The sequence below is a fragment of the Medicago truncatula genome, chromosome 1, assembly GCF_003473485.1.
Source record: "Medicago truncatula cultivar Jemalong A17 chromosome 1, MtrunA17r5.0-ANR, whole genome shotgun sequence".
In the NCBI taxonomy this organism is placed as follows: domain Eukaryota; kingdom Viridiplantae; phylum Streptophyta; class Magnoliopsida; order Fabales; family Fabaceae; genus Medicago; species Medicago truncatula.
Window position 1 is genome coordinate 2,385,498 of NC_053042.1, and position 26,257 is coordinate 2,411,754.

Sequence of the window (26,257 nt, forward strand, 5' to 3'; positions counted from 1 at the left end):
TTTATTATGAATTCAAATTCAAATCTGAATAATAATGTATAGAATAATTATAAAATATTTCATTTATTCACTTTAATTTGACATTTTCTTCGATTGTATAAATTATAATGAGTGTTCTTAATATACGACGTGTTTAGCAAAATGGGTTCTGGTTAATAAGTCGTTCAAGCGAGGTCGCCAGTATAAATAAGCATATTAGAGTTGCCTATATAATTTCTCCATCATTTTTTGTAAGCACCTCTAATTTTTTCTTTCACATGTATTAAAAAAATTGGTTTGTAAATTTAATGTGTACATTTTATACGTAAAATTTAATAATATCCTTTGTATTATTTTTAAAGGAAAATACCCATTGTATCTTTAACTTTCATATTTTATTTGGGTAATGAATTCCTGCATTATTTTTGTTTAGAGAAAATAATAAAAAAAGGGACAGCTTTGATGGAAAAAAAATGCACCGAGTTTTTTGCAAATGAGCTCATAATTATATTTAGACTAAAAAAATTATTCAAGTAGAACTTATTATTAAAGAGGGATTAAGTTTCACCCAAACAATCACATATATTCTAAAATAACATCTGTTTAATATTAAATTTCATTTTGATAGGTACAAATCCTGTGCAACAAATTCAGATATCAGATGGTCTCAATGTGCAACCAATTCAGATACTCACCTCTGATTTGGCTGAGCAATACAGAGAGGAACAATAGAGTGAGAAATATCTTGATTTACGCATTGTTGGTCATTGGAGTGATGTTTTCACTAATCTAGACTACACTCAAGGTTCCTCGTCATTGTGTGGCACACTTTCCTCAAGAATTGAGGTTTTAAACCCAAACGTCGCTCATGAATTGGAGATTTTGCGGCCACATTTCTTGAAGGGTACTGATGCTAGGAACTTTGTGCCTCAACTTTACACTGATGAAGAAGAAAGAGAGGCCGCTATCAGTTATCTGAGAAACCACACTGCTGCTTCGGAAGAGCCCTACATTGAGGTGGAGTCTCGATCCACAAAGAAGAAGAAGCAGAAGGGTTTTCGGGTTCACAATACTCGCTCCGCGGGTAGGTTACCAGATTGATTCATGAGCTTTCTATGAGTTACTTTCCTTGTTCTTGTTCTTGTTCGTTTTCTTTTCCCCTTTGTTTGTATGCACTTTTATTTTCTTGTTCCTTTTGGGTTTGGCATTTGACCCCTGTTTTTTGTTGCCTTTACCGTTTGAGAAGGTTTTGGTTAGGTCCCCCTTCTCCTTTTGTCTTTGTTTTTTTTTTTTTTTTTTTTATGTTTATATATCTAGGGTGCTGCAGTTGATTCTTTATCTGCACCCCTTTTGTTTGTTAAAAAAAAAAAAATCCATTTTGATTTGTTAAAAAAAAATGTTTAATTTGTTTAAATACACATGAATGGATTATAAATTAAAATAAAAAGCTTATCATTTTCTTTGTATGTTATACATAATATTAAATGAGCTTTGTAACAAAAAAGATGTATTAATTGCTTTAAAAAAAATGTATTAAAATGAAATAACCGAAAAAAGAAATGAAATGAAAAGTAGTATTATTAAAATCATTGCAAAATAAAACTTGTCAATCACCATATAATTATAAAAAGCACGAGGTATTCTTCCTTGGTCACAAGACCAAATCAATAATGTTTGGATAAGCACACATAAAAAATTTTCTTTAAAAAATTCAATCATCTTTTTTATCAATTTCCTCCTTCTTATTAAAAAAATACATAATATTTGCATCACCAACGTTACTCATGGAATGCATTTTTCCCTTTGCATCATATTCTTGATACACAAGATATATACATCAAATTCAGTTTACAATAGCAAGAATTGGCAAAATTCTCAAACATGTAGCGCTGCTAATGCTGGATTCGACCTTGTAAATTAAAGTTTGGCAAAATTGTTAATCAAAGTTCAGCAAACAATAGCAAGAATTATACACCCCTAACATGACAATTAAAAAAAAATGATTAATAAGAAGTCTTCAAATTCATCCATTAGATCGATTAGAATTAAAACGAAATCAATGTATATTATAATTTTTAAAAATGATTAGTAAGAAGTAAGAATGGAAGATTGTGTTGTACCAACAAAAAAAAAAAGGAGATATTATCACTTCACAAATAAATCAAAACAAAACTTCTACCAAAAAAAAAAAATCAAAACAAAACAATAGGAACAATCAATCACCTTTGATTCTCTCACATGATTAATTTTAGAAATTAAACCTTTTATGAAATGAGAGCATGATAAACAATTAAAAGAATAAGAAAACAAAACCGATTTAACAAACCAAGAAAATATTGGTTTACTGCCGACACTCTCAAATACTATTTGTGTTGTATTTTGAAAGTAGTGTGTGTGAAAAGCATGAGTCTCAAGACGATTATTTATAGCCAAAGAAATCAAATAATCACAACATAATTAACTTTGACTGGTAGAAAATTAAAATAAATGACAAATGATTGGTTGAAATAGCAAACAATGATGCGAATATAAAAAATGACCGAGCAAACTAATGGGTATGATTATAGGCTTATTAACAATATTGATTATCATTTAAATCCTATAAAGAAAGGATAACTATTTATTGGAATTTACAAATTAGTTGGCCGGAATGAATGGAATTTGGAATAACTTTGTTTTGCTCGATCAATAGTTTATGGACCAATTTTAATGTACTGTTCATTATACAAAGAATGTTTATATTTTTTTAAAGAAAAACTATTATCTTTTTATTAATAAACCTAAAAAAACTATATTTTAGAAAGACACATGATTAAAATAACTGAATGATTTTAGAAACATTTTCAATAGATAGTTTGTCCTTGTTCATATCCCTAACAAATCAAAGTTGAATGACTCGAACCATGATATTCCAATTTTCTTTCGAAGGGGAGATATGAGAAACATAATTGATTTTTTGAGCCATTTGAAGTGTAAAGAGAGATACGAAATCGAAAGAAAGAAAAATGGAGAATTGAAATTCTGATGTGAAGAAAGTGTTAGCCAACATGTCTAATTTATAATATATTTTATAGGATAATTTTGTAAAATATTCACATTCAACTCGACAATTCATATTTAAATTTATATCTTAGTCATTAAGTAATACATATTTTTTTTTTCAATGAGCGTAATTAACTTTTTCAATCAGCCCATGACTTAAGGTTTATTTTAGCAAGTCCGTTAAATACAATCAATTGAAATCATATTTTTGATATTCTTTGTCAATCATCCATTTATGATATTCTTTACTAATGAACTTAATGATACGTATTTAATTCCAATTAATTTTTGTGTGGTTAATTTTTAATTCCAATTAATCAGCTTCAATTCCCATTTTTTTTCTGTCCTAAAATAAAAATGGCACATTTCAATGAAATTTATTGAAAAGAAAGAACAGTTTAATAAAAACCTTGCCAATCAGCCCATGATTATCGTTTTTGATATTCTTTGCCAATCAGCCATTTATAATATTCTTTGATTAATGCTACGATTACAATAGCTCCTTGAGAATAAAATAATATAAGAGTGTCACATGTCGTGACTTGAATGAAATTCTAAAACATTGAAATGTGGCGACACATGTCATTAAAATGTTGTTCATTATGATTGCATTCAAAATATATATATATATATATATCAACAATGTTTATTTGATTTTCAATGGCCTAATACAATTTCGGTGTCATCATATAGTTACACACAACATAAACAAAAAAGTATTGGTAAAAAAAAGATAAAAACAAAAAAAAAAATAGAATCAAACAACCTTATTGTCCATTAAAACCATTTCCAAAGAGTAAGGAAGTTGATCCTTTTTCACATCCCTCACAAACCAAAGGTGAACGACTCGAACCATCCAGTTTTCTTTGGAAGGGGATATATCAGAAATCAAGTCGATCTTTGGTGCCATTTCAGCTTAACCGAGAGATACGAAAATTACGCAAAGAAAAAGAAATGAATATGAAAGACAACTGCAAAACAGGAGTTGTGGTGTGAAGAAAGTGTTGGCCAATATGTCTAATTTATAATAGATTTTAGAGAACAATTAAGTAAAACAACCTAATCTAACTCGAACAATAAAATTCGAGCTAATGTCTTAGCTATTAAGTAAAATATAATTTTTTTTTCTGAAGGAATATTTATTATTTTTGTTAAACGATATGAATTTGAAAAAAAATGGACGGTTAAAATGGGAAAATATCATAGCAATGGAAATAGCATATAATGAGCAATTAAATTTTTATCGCTCAAAAAAATTTGAAATAGAGCAATGTCACTTAGGCCCCGTTTGGATTTGTTTATTTTGAGTTTATGCGGGCTTATCTACTCCCATAAGCCTTTTTAAAGGTGTTTGGGTAAATAAATAAAAATAGTTTATCATAGTTTCATAAGCTGCTTATGTCATATTTTTAATAAGCCTAAATTTTCAGCTTACCCTCCGGCTTAACAATGAGCTTATGAATTTATGTAACCTCCTTCGATTCTCTCTGGATCCACTTTTTCAAAACATATATTTTTATTTTATTTTTTTGTTTTTAGAAAAAAAAACATATATTTTAATTATAATGTTAGTTATCTTTGGTTGTACATGAGTAACAAAATTTCTATATACTTATCTTACTAAAGTAACACACATAACTAAGATTTTTTTTTAAGGATTATTTTTATTATTTTTTTGTTACGTAACAAAATGAAACTGAATAAAAAAAACAAACTTAACTTGTCTTTTTTTGGTAACAAATTGTACATTAATATCTATATATATGGTAAGTTTACGATCATAATTTCTCAAGTTTATATTTATATTATTATACTTTTTTTTAAAAGAAAGCTTATCATATATTATTATACTTGTGTATAATGATGTTTAGACTATTTATTTACACCTCGAATGTTAATTTTGTCTTATATGAATATTGATATTTTTTTAAGGACGAATATTGATTATACTATATATATAATTATAATTAATATATTATAATATTGTTTTTTACATCTTGATTAATTTTATCAAAAAAAATCTTGATAATTGTGGTTCGATTCATTGATTTTTTTGTTAAATTAAAAATATTTAAAATTTAAATAATTGCTTATGTAATGTCACATCCAAACACTTCAATTTATGTAAGTACTTTTTAGTGTACATATCCAACCATAAATAGTTTATCAAGTATAAGAGCTTATGATGTAAGCTCTAATGTTATAAGCCCTAATGCTATAAGCATCTACATAAGCTGCTTATCCAAACATGGCCTTAATAAGGAAAACAATTGAAACGTAAACGATATGAATTTGAAAAAAAAAATGGACTATTAATTGAATGACATTTAATTTGTTTAATAATATATCGCATTAAAAATACTTAAGGTCTCCTTTTGCAAAAAATAAATAATAATAATAAGTGTGCAATTAATGGAAATAGAATAAAGTAAATTTTAATGAGCAATAAACACCGAAAATTGAAACAGAGCAGGACGAAGGTTATTACTCAATTTGGTGTTTAGAGTGATTAAAATGGGAAAATATCATAGCAATGGAAATAGCATTTAATGAGCAATTAAATTTTTATCACTAAAAAAAAAAATTGAAATAGAGCAACACACTTAATAAGAAATTTAATTGAAACGCTATTTTGTTAAAAAAATAATAATTTGTCTAATATCATTATTACGAAAATAAAAAGTAAGAAATGTCTAACATTATTTGATGTTTTTTTTTTTGAATAATCACTATTATGCGTTATTATTAATAAAAAACAAATTTGAATAATTCAATCAATTGTTTTATTTTAATCTTTGAATTCAAATATTTTAATTCAAACTATCTTTTTTGAAAGGAATTTTAATTTAAACTATTTGATCATTAAAAAAAATTATTTGATTCAAATTTGTACTTTTTGAATTCGAAATAATTGATTTCTAATATAAATTCAAGTAATAGAATTTGATATTGTAAAACTTCTTTTTATACATGAACATTAAATACAAATATCGGAAATATGTGAGGATAATTGTGGTGAAAGCGTTTTGTGAGGATCAATAAGGTGAGAGCATTTGTAAAAAAGAAAGGGACATGTGAAAACACCAAACAAAACGATAGTAATTCATTTCCATAAAAGTCTATGAAATGGGTCCTAAATTTATATTATATAGATTATTTTTATTCGACACCAAAAAAATATTAATACACTGCACTCTTATATATATTTTTTCTGTTGAGAGAAAACTTAGGATGAGAGGATGATGATACCCCAGTCTGAGACAGAGAAGACTTTCAGACTCAAAAAATGCTTAAAAAAATATTTATATTTATTTTCTTCTAAAAAAAACTAAAAGAGCTCGAAGCCTACTATCACTGATGACTTTTAGGTCTAAAGTCTACACTCTCTGGTCACTAATATAAACAAAAATCCATTTTTTAGATACATTCAATTAATGATGCATGTGACATATAATAAAGACTACATACATCATTAATTGAATGTATCTAAAAAAATAGATTTTTACTTATATTAGTGACCGAAGGTGTACGTTTTACCACTCTTACTTTGACGACAATATTAATACATTAAACTATTTAAGTAATTTAACCAACTTACTAACACATGTATCCACGATTATGGATACCTTTACATCTAGCTTTGACTTGGTCAAAATTAGCCTAGGGGGTCAAAAGTGCAAAGGGTGCAAAACATAGGGAGTCAAAATCGAATTATTTTAGTTAGGGGGTCAAAATCGCAACTTCTTAAAACATAGAGGACCAAAACTGTTATTAAGCCATAAAATATCTCTTCATTCTATCGATGATTATCCGCTACATTATCATCTCTTGCCTTTAGCTGATTTTATCCATGAATATCGAGAAAGTACACATTTTTTAACCTCCAAATTCTTAGGTTTTAGTTAAATGTCATTGACTTTTGATGTCTTTATTCATACAATATCTTTGTCTCAGTCAATCATTATGTCTTTTTTTTTTGTCAAGTAGCCTAGCGGCTAAAGAAATTCACTTTAAAGGTGAATAAGTGGGGTGTTCGGGGTTCGAACCCCAGTCCCTGCATACAAATGTATTATCCATTACCAAATGAGTTAAACTTTTCTAAGTATTTTATTTGGTCTCAGTCAATCATTATCTCTCTTCTAGGTAATTTATTTTAATTATCCGTCCATGGTCTATCATATATCAATAACATCAAAACTTATTATTCTCTTTTAATTTCTTCTCATTCATCCACCAAAGAGGGGTGGTGTAGGGTCAATTTTTAACCCCAATTCATCCCTCCAAGTCATTTTTCTTCTTCCATTTTATTTAAATAAGTGATTTTCACATCAAATTAGATTTTCCTTTTGTGATTTAGTCGTCTTAGTGCGACGTTGTTTTGTTGGTCGTCTCTGTGCGACGTTGTTTGTCTTTTCCCTTTTGTTCAGGTGTTTGTTCGGTTCGGATTGTCAGATTAGCTTCAATCCAGTGCAAATCCAACCAATGACTTTGGCGTCATCAACGTTGCAGATCCGAAGGCATAGCTATTCCGGAGATTTTAATATAGTCATATTTGTAGGCTTTTGTACTTTGCCGTTTTATGCTATTAACATGGATGTTGTGAGTTTGTTCACATATTCATCATTTTGTTTTTAGCGAATTTGTATTGCATCGATGTACTCTATCAATTTGAATGAACGAATATTGTTTGTTTTGTGTAAAAAAAAACATTAAAAGTAAGAGTCCTATTAACTAGTGCTCTCGGGACAACTTTAAATATTACTCCCTCCGATCCTATTTATAAGAAACATTTAACTTTTTTGATTCATTGCATAAATGTTGTACGGGAAATGCTAAAGAGTGCCCTTGATGCATTGGATAAAGAAACAAAAATAAAAATTTTGTGTTGAAAAATGATAAAAAATGGTCAAGTCAACTTATAAAAAGTTTACAAATTGTTGTTTCCAATGTAAACCTATTAATTTTGGTTACCTTAACCATAGCCCTGAGGGCATTGGTTAGCAAGACCCATTTGTATTTGGTCTAATAAGAAATTATTTCATAAAAAAGTCAAACATTTTAATTTCCGATGCATTGATTACATAAACTTTTAAAATAAATATATCATTTAAAAATCTTAATGAGTGTCCGATGACATGAGTAAGTAAATAACACCTCAAATAAAATCCTCAATTTTTTCCCTTGAGATGTGGTTTGGGTTCAGAAGAGAAAGCAATTAATTTTTTTTAATGAAATCTTTGATTATGTTTTAATTTCAATAACCACAATCTTAATGCATATGGTATGCGCTTCTTGGGGTGGACATCGGGCGGGTTCGGGCCCAAAACCCCACTCTGATCCAACCCGTCGGTTCTCATGTATAGTCATAGATCCATCTTTGTTCATTTACAGCTTCGGATTGGACGGGTTCGGATTACACGGGTTGTGGGTTACACGGATCGGTTACTGCGGGTAAGAACTCAGACACAGACAAAAATTGTTTTCACGTCCAGAAAAAAACCAAAATCAATTATCTCATATATAGATCTATATCATCAAGCTTCAACCAACAACAAAAAAACAGAAGAAAAAAATATGAGCTTTGAGAAGAAGAATAAGAAGAAGGGGCGGTTCTTGCATGGTTGTTCTACACAGAGGAAACGAAGAAAGAAATAGAGTGAAAATGAAATCATGGTTGTTGGCAGCGTAATCCATTAAACAAGAAGAGACCGTTTTTTTTGGTTTGCTGCTAAAAGAGATTCAAAGCCAAAAAAAAGCTTTCAAAGGAAAGAAGAAATGAAAATAAAATAGAGTTATTGACCATTTAATTTTTTTAATAGCAATAATAGTACATTATCAAACCAAGAGAGAAAGTTGACGGTTTTAACATTATAGCTAGTGGTTTCCCTTTTCGAAGGAAACTAATTGATTATTATTATTAGTACATTTTATTTAATACTACCTCCGGTCCTATTTACAAGAGACAATTTACTTTTTAGATATATTAAATAATTTATGTATTTGGTTTAGGTTCTTGACTAGATACATACATTATTCAATGTATCTAAAAAGTCAACTGTCTCTTGTAAATAGGACCGGAGGGAGTATAAATAAAATGTACATAATGTGTAAACGATATGTATAGCCTTTCTTTTGTTTGGTCAAGTAGCCTACTGGCTAGAGCTCACACAATATAATTGTGGAGAAGTGGAGTGTTCGGGATTCGAACCCCGGCTCCTGCATATAATATGCAATATCTCTATCAACTGAGCTAAGCTCACGGGGATAGCCTTTCTTTTCTCTCATGCTAGGTATTGTCATACTATCTATATATATCCTCAGCTTTTCAATATAATATCCATTTTCGGGTGGGTTCGGATACCGAGGGGTCAAGTTTTTCCACTGAACCAGCCCGTACAAACCCGCCTAAAACCGTAAAAGTGCTTTTTTGAACGCGTAGACCCGTTTGAAACCGCCCGTTTCTCTTTTTTCGGCCCGGGTTGGGCGGGTTTTTGTCCACCCCTAGACTTCTATCCCTATAGCCATCAGTTTCTTAAATTTTCTAAAAATCCACTTTTTAGATACATTCAATTAATGACGTATTTGACATATAATAAAGAGCACATACATCATTAATTAAATGTATCTAAAAAATAAATTTTTGCTTATATTAGTGATCGGAAGGTGTATACCATACCCATCCTTATTTGTTCAAGTCAACATAGTTAATGCAGTTGATAAGCATTAAAAAAAAAATCAAACAAATTAAACCACCATTTGAAAAAGAAAAACAATTTTAATGGGCTATTGCTTGGTGATGTGACGAATCAACGAGAATTGAACATAAAAGTAATTTAGAAGAGACACTCAATGTCAGTTGGTCTCTTACTAGTTAATAATGATTATTTTTTATTTATTATATAATACAAAAGTTGAGTCAACAAACCTGCTCTCAACGAAAGTGGATTTTTTTTTTTTGACCTGAACCTCTAAAAAAATAATATCCATTAGCGTAACTAAAAAACAAACAGACAGATATAAAATATTACATAGTATTTTTTTTTATTGAAATTATAATTTGCAATGACCCGGTACTCCTATATTTTAATTCGTCATGGTAAGTCACATAAAATTAAGTAGAAATTATTATACTATACTTGACTTGAAATTATATTGGACTTTTGAACTATTATTAGACTTTGCTCTACAATTTTAAGGTTTTGTATTTTTACTTTTTTAGTTGTTTTAATTAAACTTGTGTGTTCCTTTCCAACTAGATTCCGTCAGAACAAAGCACAAAGATATTTTTAGTCCATGCAAATTTATTATATATATATATATATATATATATATATATATTATCTAGCTTTTATCCCTTATAAAAAATTTGTTTGATTTTAGTCAAGATAATTATTCAACTTTTTGCGATTTTGTAAAAATACTGAAATTTTGTAAAATTAAATACATGTATATTAATTTGTCACGGTAAGTCTCCTAAAATTAAGTAGAAATTTTCATACTCGGGACCGGTCCGAAGGTTAAGTCACTTAAGCAAAAGTTTTATGCCTCAAAATTTTGGGTTAAAAAAATGTCTCATAAAATGTCAATTTAACTATAAATATTTAATATGACATACTAATAATCAATATTTATCGATCTTAGTTGATAAATTTTAAGTCCTCAATCTTTTTGGTCATAAGTTCAAATTTTGAAATCAACAAAAGTTGATTTATTATGTTTTTGATAAGCATTGAGTTAACTTTATTTTTCTATTTCAAAATACCACATTATAAAATTTACTTTAAATCTCTTGACATGCAGGGTCAGCCCTGATTATATACTGTACTTTTGAACTATTATTAGACTTTTGGCAGCACATGCTATCGAATTTTGATAGTTCCAAATTAATAAAATCCTTATCTTTCAGCTTAAAATACTTGGGGAGCAGCTCTGAAATTTGAAGGCTTTGTTTTTTTTTTTTTTTTTTTTTTTTTTTTTTTTTTTTTATCAATATACGTACAACCACATTTAACTAACTCTATTAATTTAATAAGTTCTTCTACTATTATTTTACAATACAGGGTTAAAAAATGGGTCTTTTCTTTTGTATAAGTCGAATCGGTAACTTTCAAATTTAAAGCCAACCATTTTACCACAGGAGAAAAACATATTTCTTTTGTATAAGTTGAAAATGGGTCTTTTCTTTTGTATAAATAGATCATCAAGTATGGAAATATTTCTCCTCTTTAGGAGAAAAACACAGGTATGATTTTTACAATGAATTTGGATAAAACCTAACTCCATACGTAAAAAATCATATGTTCCATTACAAATTTGAAGATTTTTCTCATAAGAGATGTAGAGGAGTTTAGAGTGCTAATTGAAGAGTAGGAATCCAATTACGGTGTATACGATCTTTGTTGAGTACTTTGGTCAAAGTTGTTTTTCAGCACACTGGTGTTAAGGGCGATTTCATTCTCCACATCTGAAACACAACCCCCCGTTTTTGTTCCTTCATTTTTGTTTTTTGGTACAATGTTCCTTCATTTTATATACAATCATATGTTAGTGCAAAACTCCCTTTGTAAATTACTTTTTTTTTTTTTTTTTTTTAAATAATTAATGGCAAAACTAACACACATCAAATGTTAAAAAAAATATATAACAAAAATGTCTAGGTCTAAAAAATCCAAAATGGAATTTGGATTTTCATGGACTTTGGTCTTAAAAGTTGAATTTCATTTGGATGTCATTGATTTTTCATTCATTTGATATATTTGTTTTATTTATCTCATAATCTATAATCTCTCTCTTCTAAATAATAATTTATTTCGTTAACTATTCGGTTCTTAGAAAAAATGATCTTAATAATTTGAAGTTCGACCAAGAGATAAGTAAAATCTCATTAAAAATTGTTTCATATCAAAATCAAATTCATGTTCTCCTGAAAAATTTCTCCTATGATGAAGTTCATTAACAATTTAAACATAATTACTTTATTTAAATGATAATTTATTTTAAGGGTCTTGTTAACTTGTACCATACAGACACAAGATAAAAAACTAAATATATAAATTTAATCATGAAAATTGTGCATTCGTAATCTTAAACACTTATCTTTTCAATGCAAAATTTATTTATTTTATTATATTTTTAGATCCTTATCTTGTACCCTTAAGAACAAGTTAGCATTTTCCTTATTTTTATCATCAAACTATCATTTTTTTCTCGTCTACAATACCATTCTAATCTCTATTATAAAAGAAGGTTACCCTTTTTTTTTTTTTTTTTATTTTCATTCAATAAATGATATATCTATGTTATACTAGTTTATACCAACTAGATACATCATTTAAACTATCATTTTTTTTCTTGTCAATGATAATACTCTGATGACCGATCTCTATTATAAAAAAAAAGGTTACTTTTTTTTGTTCATTCAATGAAATATGTATCTAGATTATAAGAGCATCTCCAATGGGGGTTCTTAAGGGTTCCTTACTTAACAAAGATCACTTCCTATTAAGGACCTTTCATTGGACGAAGAAAAAAAGGGGAGGAGATTGTCTTCTCTGGTTTTCTTTCATGTGTAATCCAGACCCTCCAATAGATAGGTGAGATAATGTGTTTGTAATATATAAAAAAAAAAATGTAATTAAAGCTGGATAGTGGGGGAGCTGCAGAAAACAGGAGGGATCTCCACCGGAGAGGATTCACTACCGAAAAAAAAAAGAGTCTCTATTAAGTAACAGACAACTATATAAGAATCATTTCTCTCTTGGGCAAATCTCACGTTTAAAAGAAGTGATAAAATATGTACAAGTTAGTATCACTTTCAAAAGAAATAATATTTTATGAGGTAATTTATAATTTAATAAATAAATTATTTTTTATATAATGATGTAAAGTCAGTGGAATCTTTTTAAATACTTTTTATTGGAGTCTCAATTAATGTATTGTTATTGGAGTCATTAATATGATCTTTATTAAAAAGATCTTGTTAACCCGTGTCATCGGGACACTGGTTGAGGAATCCAAAAGTAAAAAAATTGTCTTAAAAATATAAATTGTTATTTTTGACCAACTAATATTACACAACTTTTAAATAAAATCTTACTTCTTTTGACCGTTTAACCACCCAGGGCACGGATTAACATTCTCCTTATTAAAAAAATGAGGCGTACATGTGAAGTTCATCAAAAGAGTCTCTATCATTGCACTACCACTTTGTAGGCTCTAAAGACATCATTTATTTTAATCTAAAATAAAAAGTGACGCTCGAGGTATGAAAGACACAAATGCCGATGACACCACACCACCTTCATAATATCAGCACAACAAAATCCCTTCATCTTCAGAATCAGAGCAACATGTCCATTCACCATGGGAATGGTAGTTAAACTAGAGGAATACACTTCTATCAAACCATTCAGCTTGACGAGTTGCAAAACCTAGAACTAGTAAGCACACTCACTTTATTCTCTTTTCTCATTCATTCTTTCGATTATATATATATATAGAGAGAGAGTTATTAGGAATTGTACAATCTGCGTTGTTTTGCTTTGTTATTGTGCTTCTATCATGTGCTTAAACTTTGATATATAATTTTTTTCACCTAACATTTTGACACTAAAAACCCATTTTGCCAACCCTCTATTATTAGTGCTACTCATGAATTTGAACAGCCTTATGTGAATTGCATTTGGATTTTGGCTTTTTCGCTAATTGGCAATTTTGAAGCAACGATCAAATTAAATGTGGATTCTTACAAATGAATTGAAATGACTTTGTTGATTTGATGATGTCTAACATTGTTTTTGTCTTTGTTCTTGTGCTTCTGTAAAGTGTTTAAATCTCATTTTAGCTTCTATCTCATTGGTGGTTCTTCATTGTAGCTTCTATTAAGTGGTTAAGCCTTAAGTTACCATTTCTGCTCAGTGATTAAATTTTTACCCTCTCTTGGCTTTGATGAATTTTGCTTCTTCCTTACGGTGGTTAAGTACTAATAATTGTCCTTGGTTTGTCGCTTCAATCAATGAATCCCAACATTTTCAAGCTGGAAGTGTTGTCAACACCTTCCAGCTTGCGGGAGGGCAATAGAGATTAGGAGTTACTTTGTTATTGATTCGTTAATATTACAGAATGATATTAATGATAGTGAAATCACTTGATTTGTTATTACTTGCTGGACAAGTAACTCAGCTTAGGACATTGTTTCTCTAGAGTTAGATCATTATAGCTTACCATACTTCTAGTTATTAGTATATATACTTGTTGTAAGCTCTATTCTTTGTAATGAGAATTTTATCATTCATTTCCTTCTGATTTCTGATATGGTATCAGAAGCTCTTTCCAAAGAGGAAGAGTTTGTTACGATCCATTACGGTTTGTAACCGTTTTTCCGCTGCATCTTCTTCTTCAATTGATCTTCTTTTGATCAATTTTTCTGGTTTTGTGTGTTAAATCTTCATGATTTCACACCTTGATTCTTCTTTCTCGTTCTCGTTTTCTTGTTTTGATTGATTTTCTTCAATCATTGTTATACTCTGTTCTTGATCTTCTCGCATTGCATCCATGGCGCCAAGAAATGTTGTTCAATCTGATACTGAATCAGTGTTCTTCGTTCATCCCAGTGAAGGTCCCAATTCTCTTTCCATTACTCCCAAATTCAACGGTTCCAATTATATCGCTTGGAGTCGCACCGTTGAACGCTCGTTGGGAACGAAGAACAAGCTTGGTTTCATCAATGGTTCCATTCCTATGCCTGATGAAGATGACTTGAACCGCACAGCATGGGAACGCTGTAATCATTTGGTTCAATCTTGGCTTATCAACTCTGTTTCTGAGTCCATTGCTCAAACTATTGTTTTTTGTGATTCTGCACTTGAGGTTTGGCTTGATTTGAAAGAACGATTCTCCAAAATTGATCGTATTCGCATTGCAAATTTACGTTCTAACATCAATAATTTGAAACAAGGATCAAAATTTGTTTTGGATTATTTCACTGAAATAAAGTCCTTATGGGAGGAATTATCTTCACATAGACCTATCCCTAATTGTTCTTGTATTCATCCTTGTCGTTGTGCTGCATCTAAAGTTGCTAAGATTCATAGAAATGAGGATCAGATTATGCAATTTCTTACAGGATTGAATGATCAATTTTCTGTGGTTAGAACTCAAGTTCTTCTCCTTGATCCTCTTCCTTCTATGAACAAAGTTTATTCTTTAGTTGTTCAAGAAGAGAGTAATCATGCTTCTATTACTTCTTTGAGTGTATCTACTGATACCTCCATTCAAATCAATGCTACTGAAAATAGAAAACCTCAAGGTCGTGGCAAAAGCTTCTATTCAAATAAGCCTACTAGACTCTGTACTTTCTGTAATCGTACAAATCATACTGTGGATTTTTGTTACTTGAAACATGGTTATCCCAATGTTAACAAACCTTCATCAAGTGTGAATGCTGCTTCTCAAGAAGATTCTGAAAATGGTACAATTTCTTCTTCTGGATTGGGTACTCCTGCAAGTTCTCCTTCTGCTGGTTTTTCTCAAGAGCAATTAGCTCAACTTGTGTCCATGTTACAACAATCAAATTTGGTTGTTTCAGCACCTTCTCCTTCACAAGTTACCTCCAATCACATTGCATCTGCCAGCATTTCCACTCCAGATTCTTCTAAAGGTATACTTGCTTCTGTTTCTTCTTTAACAAGTAAACCTCCTTTTTGGCTTATTGATTCTGGTGCTAATGAACATATATGTTGTGATATTGCTTCATTTAGTTCCTTTTATAGAATAAAACCTGTTTATGTTTCCTTACCCAATGGTAATTCTGTGTTAGCTCATTTTGCTGGTAATGTTTTCTTCAATTCCAAGTTTCATTTGAGTCATGTTCTTTATTCACCTCATTTTACCCTCAATCTTATCTCTGTAGCAAAATGTTGTGATTCATTAACTTGTTTCTTTCATTTTTCTCTTGAAAAATGTCTTATACAGGACCAACAATCTTTGAAGATGATTGGTTTGGCTAAACAGCAAGATGGTTTATACAAGTTTTATCCATCATGCAAATCTTCTAATTTTGAGTTTTCTGCTTTATCTCCCAGTTCTTGTAATGTTGTTTCTATTTCCAATTGTAATAAGAATAGTCAATATGTACCTGACAATGCCTTATGGCACTTTAGATATTTGGGGTCCTCTTTCAGTTGCTTCAGTTCATGGTCATAGATATTTTCTCACTATTTTAGATGACCACACCAGATTTCTCTGGGTCATTCTTCTTAAAACCAAAGCTGAAGTGTCTTCACATGTTAAGAATTTTATTACTATGATTCAGAATCATTTTCACACCACCCCTAAATTCATTAGAACTGATAATGGCCCTGAATTCATGTTACCTTCTTTTTATGCTTCACATGGCATTATTCACCAGAAATCTTGTGTAGAAACTCCCCAACAAAATGGTAGAGTTGAAAGAAAACATCAACACATTTTAAATGTTGGTAGAGCTTTGCTTTATCAGTCTAAACTTCCTCCTTCTTTTTGGTCTTATGCTATACATCATGCTGTTTTCCTCATAAATAGAGTTCCTACACCCTTACTTCATAACCAATCACCTTACTTCCTTCTTCATCATAAACTCCCTGATATTGCTCTTTTCAAAGTTTTTGGTTGTTTATGTTATGCTTCCACTTTACATTCTCATAGAACCAAACTGCAACCTAGAGCTAGAAAGTCTTTATTCTTAGGTTACAAGTCTGGTTATAAGGGTTTTACTCTCTATGATCTTCAATCTAGAGAGATTTTTGTGTCAAGACATGTTACTTTTCATGAAAACCATCTCCCTTACCCTCATTCTCCATCCTCTACTTCTCCTGATTGGGAATATTTTTCCCATTTTCCCTCTCTATCTGATACTGATACTTCTATCCCTTCTTGTCAACCTCCAATCATTGATGATATTACCACTTCTTCTTCATCAACTTTACCTCTTACCTCTCCTTCTTCACCTGTTCCACCCATTATTCCCAGACATTCTACCAGAAAAACCACTACTCCATCTTACCTCCAAGATTATATTTGTAACAATCTTCAAACTTCCACATATCCTATTTCTCATTTTCTTTCTCATAATAATATTTCTAACAATCATTCTTCTTTTGTTATGTCTTTACATTCACAACCTGAGCCTAAATCCTATGCTGAAGCAAGTAAACATGAGTGTTGGAAGCATGCTATGCAAGTTGAACTTCAAGCTCTTGAGAAAACTGGTACTTGGAAACTTGTGGATTTACCACCAAATGTTAAGCCTATTGGATGTAGATGGATTTACAAAGTCAAATTCCATGCTGATGGCACTATTGAGAGATATAAAGCAAGATTGGTTGCCAAAGGTTACAATCAAATTGAGGGCTTAGATTATTTTGATACATATTCTCCAGTTGCTAAACTCACAACAGTCAGACTTGTGATTGCTTTATCTTCCATTCACAATTGGCATTTACATCAACTTGATGTCAATAATGCCTTTCTTCATGGTGAACTTCAGGAAGATGTGTATATGATGATTCCTCCTGGCATCACACCAATCAAACAACATCAAGTTTGCAAGCTTCAAAAGTCTCTCTATGGACTTAAACAGGCTAGTAGAAAGTGGTATGAGAAATTGACTTCTACTCTTTTAGCTCAAGACTATTTACAAGCTGCATCTGATCATTCCTTGTTTGTCAAGAAAACTGAATCTTCATTCACAGTCCTTCTTGTGTATGTTGATGATATCATTCTTGCTGGAGATTCTATAAGTGAATTTGATCATATCAAGTCTATTTTGGATTCTCTATTCAAAATCAAAGACTTAGGCCAATTGAAATACTTCTTAGGTATTGAGGTTGCTCATTCCAAATTGGGGATTTCTTTGTGTCAAAGGAAATATTGTCTAGACTTACTTCTTGATTCAGGCACTGTAGGTTCCAAACCAGTTTCTACTCCATCTGATTTCTCCATAAAGTTGCATCATGATTCAAGTCCTCCTTTTGAAGATGTTGCTGCCTACAGAAGACTTGTGGGTAGACTTCTCTACCTAAACACTACCAGACCTGATATCACTTTCATCACTCAGCAATTGAGTCAATTCTTGTCTAAACCTACATAAACTCATCATCATGCTGCTTTAAGAGTTTTGAAGTACCTCAAAGGTTGTCCAGGAAGAGGTTTATTTTTTCCACGAAATTCTTCTCTCACTTTACAAGGATTTTCAGATGCTGACTGGGCTGGTTGTCTAGATACTAGAAAATCTATTTCAGGTCAATGTTTCTTCTTAGGTCACTCTATGATCTCTTGGAGAACAAAGAAACAAATCACAGTCTCTAGATCTTCATCTGAAGCTGAATATAGGGCATTGGCTTCAGCTACTTGTGAACTACAATGGATTCTATATCTTCTCAAAGATTTACATGTTTCATGCTCCAAGTTGCCTGTTTTATACTGTGATAATCAAAGTGCAATACACATTGCTTCTAACCCTGTTTTTCATGAGCGCACTAAACACTTGGAAATTGACTGTCACTTAATTAGAGAAAAGTTACAAAGTGGGATTCTCAAGTTACTCCCTGTTTCTTCTCAAGACCAAGTAGCTGATTTCTTTACCAAGGCTTTGCTTCCTAAGACTTTCAACATTCTTCTATCCAAGTTGGGTTTGATAAACATTTATCAATCTCCACCTTGTGGGGGGATATTACAGAATGATATTAATGATAGTGAAATCACTTGATTTGTTATTACTTGCTGGACAAGTAACTCAGCTTAGGACATTGTTTCTCCAGAGTTAGATCATTATAGCTTACCATACTTCTAGTTATTAGTATATATACTTGTTGTAAGCTCTATTCTTTGTAATGAGAATTTTATCATTCATTTCCTTCTGATAGTTAACCTATATAAAAGCATGATGTAATCATTTTAGTAACTTTTACTATTTTTGCATCATCGTAGACTCGTCAATACAATGAGAAATGATATTTGTACAATCACTTTTTGATAACTTTGTGACAACTTTATCTCTCATACTCATATTATACTCATATTCTCTCTCTTCATTTCTCTCTCTCTCTCTCTCTCTCTCCATTGTTTTAACCAATGAAAAAAGAGAGAAAAGAAGTTGTCACAAAAATTGTATCAAATAGTTGTTCAAATATCACTACTCCAATACAATATATATATAATTTATGTTTGGAAGAAATTGGCTTGGTTGTTAAGACAAAATGTTTGGTATGGCAATTCCATTTTTTTGGGGAGCCTTTCTACTAGGGTTATGAGTGTTGTCGTTGCTTCATAATTTCCAAAGGCCGATCGAGATTGCAACATAATCTGGCTTCTTTTTGTATTCAGATCATTGGTTCCTAGTGTTATTTTGTATCGACTAATGAATCCCCAATCGATATTCAGGTCTTGAAATAAGAGGTGTTCAATTGATTCATCTATGAATTTATATTGAAATAGTCAATTTCCAATGTATTGAGCCAAATATCTCAACCTTGAAATATGATCCTCCTTTGTAATAAATCATATCAGAATTTCAAAATCTTTGCAATTTTGTCCCAATTCTTTTGAAATAAAATTTCATCCTCATTTGGGAACCCTCTGTATCATACAATAATCATATTTGAATCAACATTGTTGGGATTGTGAACATTTTTTAAAATGACTGCAACAAAGTAAGGTTAATAAAAGATGACCTTCAACTTCAACTTTAGGGGAGATACCTTGGGTGACATTGAGTTTTGGTTAAATTGAGAGAGAGAGAGAGAGAGAGAGAGAGAGAGAGAGAGAGAGAGAGAGAGAGAGAGAGAGAGAGAGAGAGAGAGAGAGAGAGAGAGAGAGAGAGAGAGAGAGAGAGAGAGAGAGGAGAGAGAGAGAGAGAGAGAGAGAGAGAGAGAGAGAGAGAGAGAGAGAGAGAGAGAGAGAGAGAGAGAGAGAGAGAGAGAGAGAGAGAGAGAGAGAGAGAGAGGAGAGAGAGAGAGAGAGAGAGAGAGAGAGAGAGAGAGAGAGAGAGAGAGAGAGAGAGAGAGAGAGAGAGAGAGAGAGAGAGAGAGAGAGAGAGAGAGAGAGAGAGAGAGAGAGAGAGAGAGAGAGAGAGAGAGAGAGAGAGAGAGAGAGAGAGAGAGAGAGAGAGAGAGAGAGAGTTAGTTTAGAGGGCTATAAATTGAGCAATTTTCTGTGATAGAGTTCATATACCATATTAGAATCTATCTTAATTGATTGAGATTAGTAAACAAATTCAAAAACTGAAAAGTAATTTTCACATCACATGAATTCTCTCTTGCTATAAAGATATTGGAATTGGACTTATCAATCAGTTCATAGCTTTTCAAACACAAGTCAAAGTATGATGATAATAGATCAAATGAAACAGTAACTTGACTAAAATAATGTTTAAATTGAGTTTTCATCCTGGTAGACGAAAGGTCACACCTTATTGACTAAAATTATAGATAACTTGGTTTGTAAGATAGGTCTTACCATAGTTAATTAGACTAGTGTATAAGTCAAAGTAGGATAAATATAGGACCAATGAACAAGTAACTTGACTAAAATAGTGTTTTACATTGTATTTTCATCCAATTGGAAAAAGGTCAAACCTTTTATAACCAATGGATTAACTAACCATAGATAACTTGCTTAGTAAGCTAAGTATAACTAAATTTAATTTGATTAGTATAATTGTCAAAGTATGATGATAATAGATAGCTTAGTAACTATAGTTTAGACCAAAACCATGGATAGTTTGGTTTGTATGATGATAGGGAGGGAGACTAAGCTATCTAGGATTCTTTGTTTTAGTTCTAATTTGATTAGTATGATTGTCAAAGTATGATGATAATAGATCAAATAGAACAAATATGATGATAGGGAGGGAGTCTTACTATTGTCAAAGTATAATTTGCTTCATTATCTTTGATTCTTTGTTCCACCATTTTTCCTTATTTCTTTTTTTTTTCTTTTGATTTTTTCCTTACATTCTTTTCACGTATTGTATATAATAATATAAAGGAACAATTTTTTCTTTTTAATTTCCCAAAACCGTGTTTTTATTTTGAAATTGGATGCCCAAATAGTAGTTTTGCAATAAGATTGAATATCAACTTCTCATTTCAAACAGTTAAATTAATCAAGAAAAACTGATTTATTTTATTTTTAATATTTTGTGGTTTTATTCCAGTTTGTATTGTATGAGTTTTTCTATCCTTTAAATCTTTTAAGAATATCCAGAATTTCTTCTATTCAATTTTTCTTTTATTTTCATTAATGAAAGCACAAAGGTAAGGTTAGATGAACAAATTTTCAGATTGGGTGTTCTTCATTTTTGTTCTTATTTATGTTGTCTGTGTTGTTTCAATAAAAGAAAGAATGAAAGGGAAGACGAAACCCACAACACGAAAATGGAACAACAAAAAAGTGAACATTGGCAACTGGTTCTTTTAGAGAGAGAAAAGATATTGAAATTGATTTAGTGTTGACAGAACATGATAAGTTTGGTGGACTGCTGTAATCTAATGGTGGAAAAAAGTGGTCCAAGTTGAACCAAAACTTCAAGTGGTCTAAACTAAATGGACCCTATCTATTATCCTACTGTGAAACCCAGATACTTCAAAATGGATAACGTACCATATCCCCTGCGTATCCTGCATCGATACCTGCCCAATACTTTCCGATACGTATCAGAAGAGTATCCGAAGATTAAATTTTATTTTTTTTAAAAATAATTATCCGATACGTATCAGAAGAGTATTCGAAGATTAATTTTTTTTTTTTTTTGGATATAGTGCTTCTTTTGGATCGTATTGTATCGTATCGTATCTTAATTTTTAAAACTTTTATGTATCAACGTATCAGTGCAGTATCGTATCCGTATTGTATCTTGTATTCGGACTTCACAACTTACAAGTGTATGTCTCATTGGTTTTTTGTGTCAAATATCCGGCTGCATGCATTTGAATGTAACCTGCATCTTCGTTTGATAGCAACATTTTTCTGTTGTGTATGATTTTTATGCATTGTGTATCTATTTACTTTGTAACAATTAACTATGAAGTTAGTTACTGTCTCTCTATAATATATTAATATGAGAATTGTTGTTCCCACAATTGGTTTGGCTGTGCCACACGAGTAAATGACCTAAATGCCCTTCGGCAGTTAACTGCCGAAGTTTTTAGTAAACCGGCGGCAGCTAACTACCGAGGAATTCCTTGGCAGTTAACTGCCGAGGAAAACTGAACATAACCAGAACGCAGAAACTCAGATTTCTAGTATTGCTTCATTCTTCAAAATCATTCCAAAATCATTCAACTTCTCCAATTTCGATTTTTCAGCAAAATCAAGTGCATCATCTCCATTTAATCACAAGTAAGTATGTTGACTCATTTTTAATCATAATGTTAGTTTGGGTAGGTTTTTTTTAAAAAAAAAAAGGTAGTTTTCATGTGGTTAGGGTTGATGTAGGAATTGAATTTTTTATGAGTGCATGTAGTTTATAATTGAATGTAGTTGGTTTAATTGATGATTGAATGATGTTAGGGAATAATGTGGTTTTGAATGGTGGCAAAAGAACACATTTTGAGTATGTTTGATACTTTGCACACAAAGTGTTTGATAAAATGTGTCAATGACAATTTTATTGATTATTTAGTTAGTTTAGGTATTGGATACGATCTTGATTGTAATTTGAAAAAGTGTATATTGAATTAAGTTGAATGCATATTGAAAAAGTGTATATTGAATTAGGTTGAATGTGTATATTGAATTATGTTTAGTTTAGGTTGAATGTGTATGATAATGCATTTGATTTTTTACGTTTGAATGTTAATGATAATGTGTATGATAATGTTTAGGTTCAATCAATGTCTTTATTTTGGTAAAGTGGTTTAATGTGAAAGTGGTTATGTTTAGGTTGAATGTGAAAGTCTAGGTTTTGTTTAGGTTTAGTGTTTTTGATAAAGTGGTTGAATGATATTATTTTTTTTGTAGATATTGCCGATCAGGACCCCATTGATCCATCTCAGATGATTGGTGGTAGGCGTGCCATGACTCATAGCCACCGTAGGGAGAGGCAGAGCGGAGTACCTGAACTATCAAGATCAGGTACAACATGATGTGACGGATGGTGGATATGACCAGGATCATATACCACAGCAGCAGGATGCAGGAGACGAGGATGACATTGCAGCAGCTGCTGCACCGGAGGTGTTACCCGTGGACCCTCCATTTCCTGGTGGACCGGCTGACTTGTCATTGCTCCACTCTTATGACTTGCAAATGGATGTTGAAGAGCAAATAACAAATATATTTTGGGCGGATGCACAAATGATAAATGATTATGGGTATTTTGGTGATGTTATCACTTTTGACACCACATACAAGACAAATAAGGGTTATCGGCCGCTGGGAGTATTTGTTGGACTAAATAATCACAGGCAAACAGTCATTTTTGGGGCAGCATTGTTATATGACGAAACAATCCCTTCTTTCAAGTGGTTATTTCAAACATTTCTCAAGGCAATGGGTGGTAAAAAGCCAAAAACCATGATGACGGATCAAGATGTTGCGATGGCTAAGGCTATTTCCTTAGTTATGCCAGAAACATTTCATGGATTGTGCACTTGGCATATAAGACAGAATGCTTTACGGCATGTGAACCACTTGTATCAAAAGAGTTCACGATTCGGTTTGGATTTTGAAGCATGCATAGATCTACATGAAGATGAGGGTGAATTTTTGAATGCTTGGAATTCTTTGCTTGTTGAGCATAATATATTGGAAGGGTCGTGGTTGCATACAATTTTTCAATTGAAGGAGAAATGGGCATGGACATATGTCCGGAAAACATTCACAGTTTCACATCCAGGATTCTTTAAATACATTCACTAGAAATCAAGAAGAATATTGTCTGTTAGGCATTTTCTGTGCTCCCCTCTTCATTCCTTCATTCTCCTATTTGTACAATCAAGAAGAATATTTTCTGTTAGGCATTTTCTCCTATTTTTACTGACGACAGCACCTGTAAAAGTGGTTTTCTCATATTCCTTCATTCTCCTATTTCTATTTGATGTTTCTATTAAGAATATTTGATCACAGTTTCACATCCAGGATTCTTTAAACATTTTTTTATGGTATGAATTCCTTCAAGAAAATGAAGCAACTCTTAAACATTTTTAAGGTTTCATAAATGGTGGTTTGAAGCGGCGGTGGCGGTGAAGAGAAAAGTTTGACTGACGATGATTTAGGTGAGGTGATGTGGAGTATAAGGGGGAGAGTGCGTCGGACAAGGGAGGGAGAGGTGGGCGGCGGCGGCGGGAGGGAGAGAGGTGCTATCTGAGATGAGAAGGAAGAAGGAGAGTTTGTACGCGTAGTATTTCTCATAGCAGAGCGCGTATGTCTTTTTTCTCATTTAAGAATTGCTTTTTCCAAGCCATTTAATCACGGCCATTGATTTTATTTTATACACATGTCACACATCCATTACTAGAAATGGGGTAAATTGAGGAAAGTGAAATGGAGCAAAGATGCACTCGTCAAGACAAGTCATAAGAGGGAGAAGAGAAGAAAAGCACAGGAAGCATCAACTGTGAATTTCCGTGTCCAGAATGCATTGTGTGAGCTCTCTATTTATAGAGAAGCTTTACAGCTAATAGGTGAGAAACTTTGGGAACAAGTAATTCATCTAGTACAAAAATATGCCAATTGTTTACCAAAATATATCATATTGAGTACAAAAATATATTATTCAGTACATGAATATGTTATTCAGTACATAAATATATATTCTTGAGTATCAAAATATATTTCAGATCAAGCACTAAAATATATTAGATTGCCTACCAAAATATTTTAGATTGTATTCCAAAATATTCTAGATTGCGTTCTAAAATAATTTAGCAAAACTTTGGGACCAAGAAAGCACTTTTTAATAATGACCAAATTAATTATTTAATTTATCATTTCCAAATAAAAAAATTTCCTAGTGCTTACTTCGTTCACACAATTATGTACCCCCATTATATAATCTTAGGTCAAAAATTGGGGTATGTAAGCCGAAATTTCGTCTGAAACGACGAGGTTTTTCGGCGTTCAAAAGACGAGTAAAAACTTTTAAATGGTCAAAATTTGGGATATGACAACCTAATTATAAAATTTGATTTAAGCCTTTAATCGTGTTGGGTTAACCCTTGTTTTTTACATTAAAAATACTTTTAGAATAAAAAATAATTTAATCTTATTATTTTCCCTCCCAATAGATATACTTTATACGACATAATAAGATTAAATTAGCCAACAAAATTAATAATTTTATCTATTTATTTTCTTCATGTTATGTTTAACTTTTAAAATTCTCATCCCGAGTCTTTCTCTTTCGAGTACATTAACGTAAACTTTGATTGCGGACTATAAATTTTGAGTTTTTTAAATTTTACCCAAACTAAAAAAAAAATTGTATTAAAATAAAAAAAAAAACACACCCAACATGCTTAAAAAAAATCACATTTTGATTAAAATAATATAAAAGAATTGAAAATTGTATGCAATCTGCAAGGTGTTCTTCTCATTGATTGCGAGGTGATGAGAGAAGAATCAGTCAAAGAAAAAAAAGCTAATGTGAGGGAATGCACACATGACATGATTTGGTTCTAATAAGAATCATTAAATTAAAATGATATTAATGATTAAGATTTGAGATGATCTCAAAACCTCTTCATCAGACGTCTAATTAGTGACTATTTTAAGATTTTATAGTTTTAGTTGTTTTTAATGTTATTTAATCCTTTGGAACTAGTAATAATTGCCATGGATATTTAATGATGTAGAATGATACCTTGTTACTAGTAATTAAATGGACACTTCCCTGTTGTTTGGAATCAGAAACCACTCTCTATGTGAATTTATAAACAGCTTGTGCACCACCTACTACTGGACGACGCGCAGCTCCTTCCCAATCCGAGTGATCGTCGTGTGTTGTTCCTTAGCAACCCAGTTGTGAACCCTAAAATCTCCTCCATGTCGAACCTACGGCTCATAACCCTCGTCGTCCTGTCACTCTAAAACCCTAGAATTGTCCCGTCTTCCTACTTCCAATTGCGTTGTTTTCCCCTTCCTTGACCTGACCACAGACCAATTTCCCCCATCCCCCCCAATTTCTGCCACCCTGGCTGGACCCCGATCCCCCCAATGTTCCTCTCAGCCGGTGAGTTGCTCCGGCGCAGTTGCCCTA

At 31.5% G+C, this 26,257-nt stretch overlaps 1 protein-coding gene across 1 annotated transcript; it reads left to right on the forward strand.

Annotated features, from left to right (window-relative positions):
- The first annotated feature begins 13,299 nt into the window (after positions 1 to 13,299).
- LOC112417126 (protein FAR1-RELATED SEQUENCE 5) lies at positions 13,300 to 24,299 on the forward strand. The gene is made up of 2 exons (XM_024772092.2): positions 13,300 to 13,460; positions 23,020 to 24,299. The coding sequence occupies exon 2, from the start codon at positions 23,308 to 23,310 to the stop codon at positions 23,917 to 23,919; it is 612 nt and encodes a 203-aa protein (XP_024627860.1). The 5' UTR covers positions 13,300 to 13,460; positions 23,020 to 23,307; the 3' UTR covers positions 23,920 to 24,299.
- Positions 24,300 to 26,257: the final 1,958 nt, after the last annotated feature.

Coding starts and splice junctions, on each gene's coding strand:
- LOC112417126 (XM_024772092.2), top strand. CDS start 23,308: ATGGATGTTGAAGAGCAAATAACAAATATATTTTGGGCGGATGCACAA.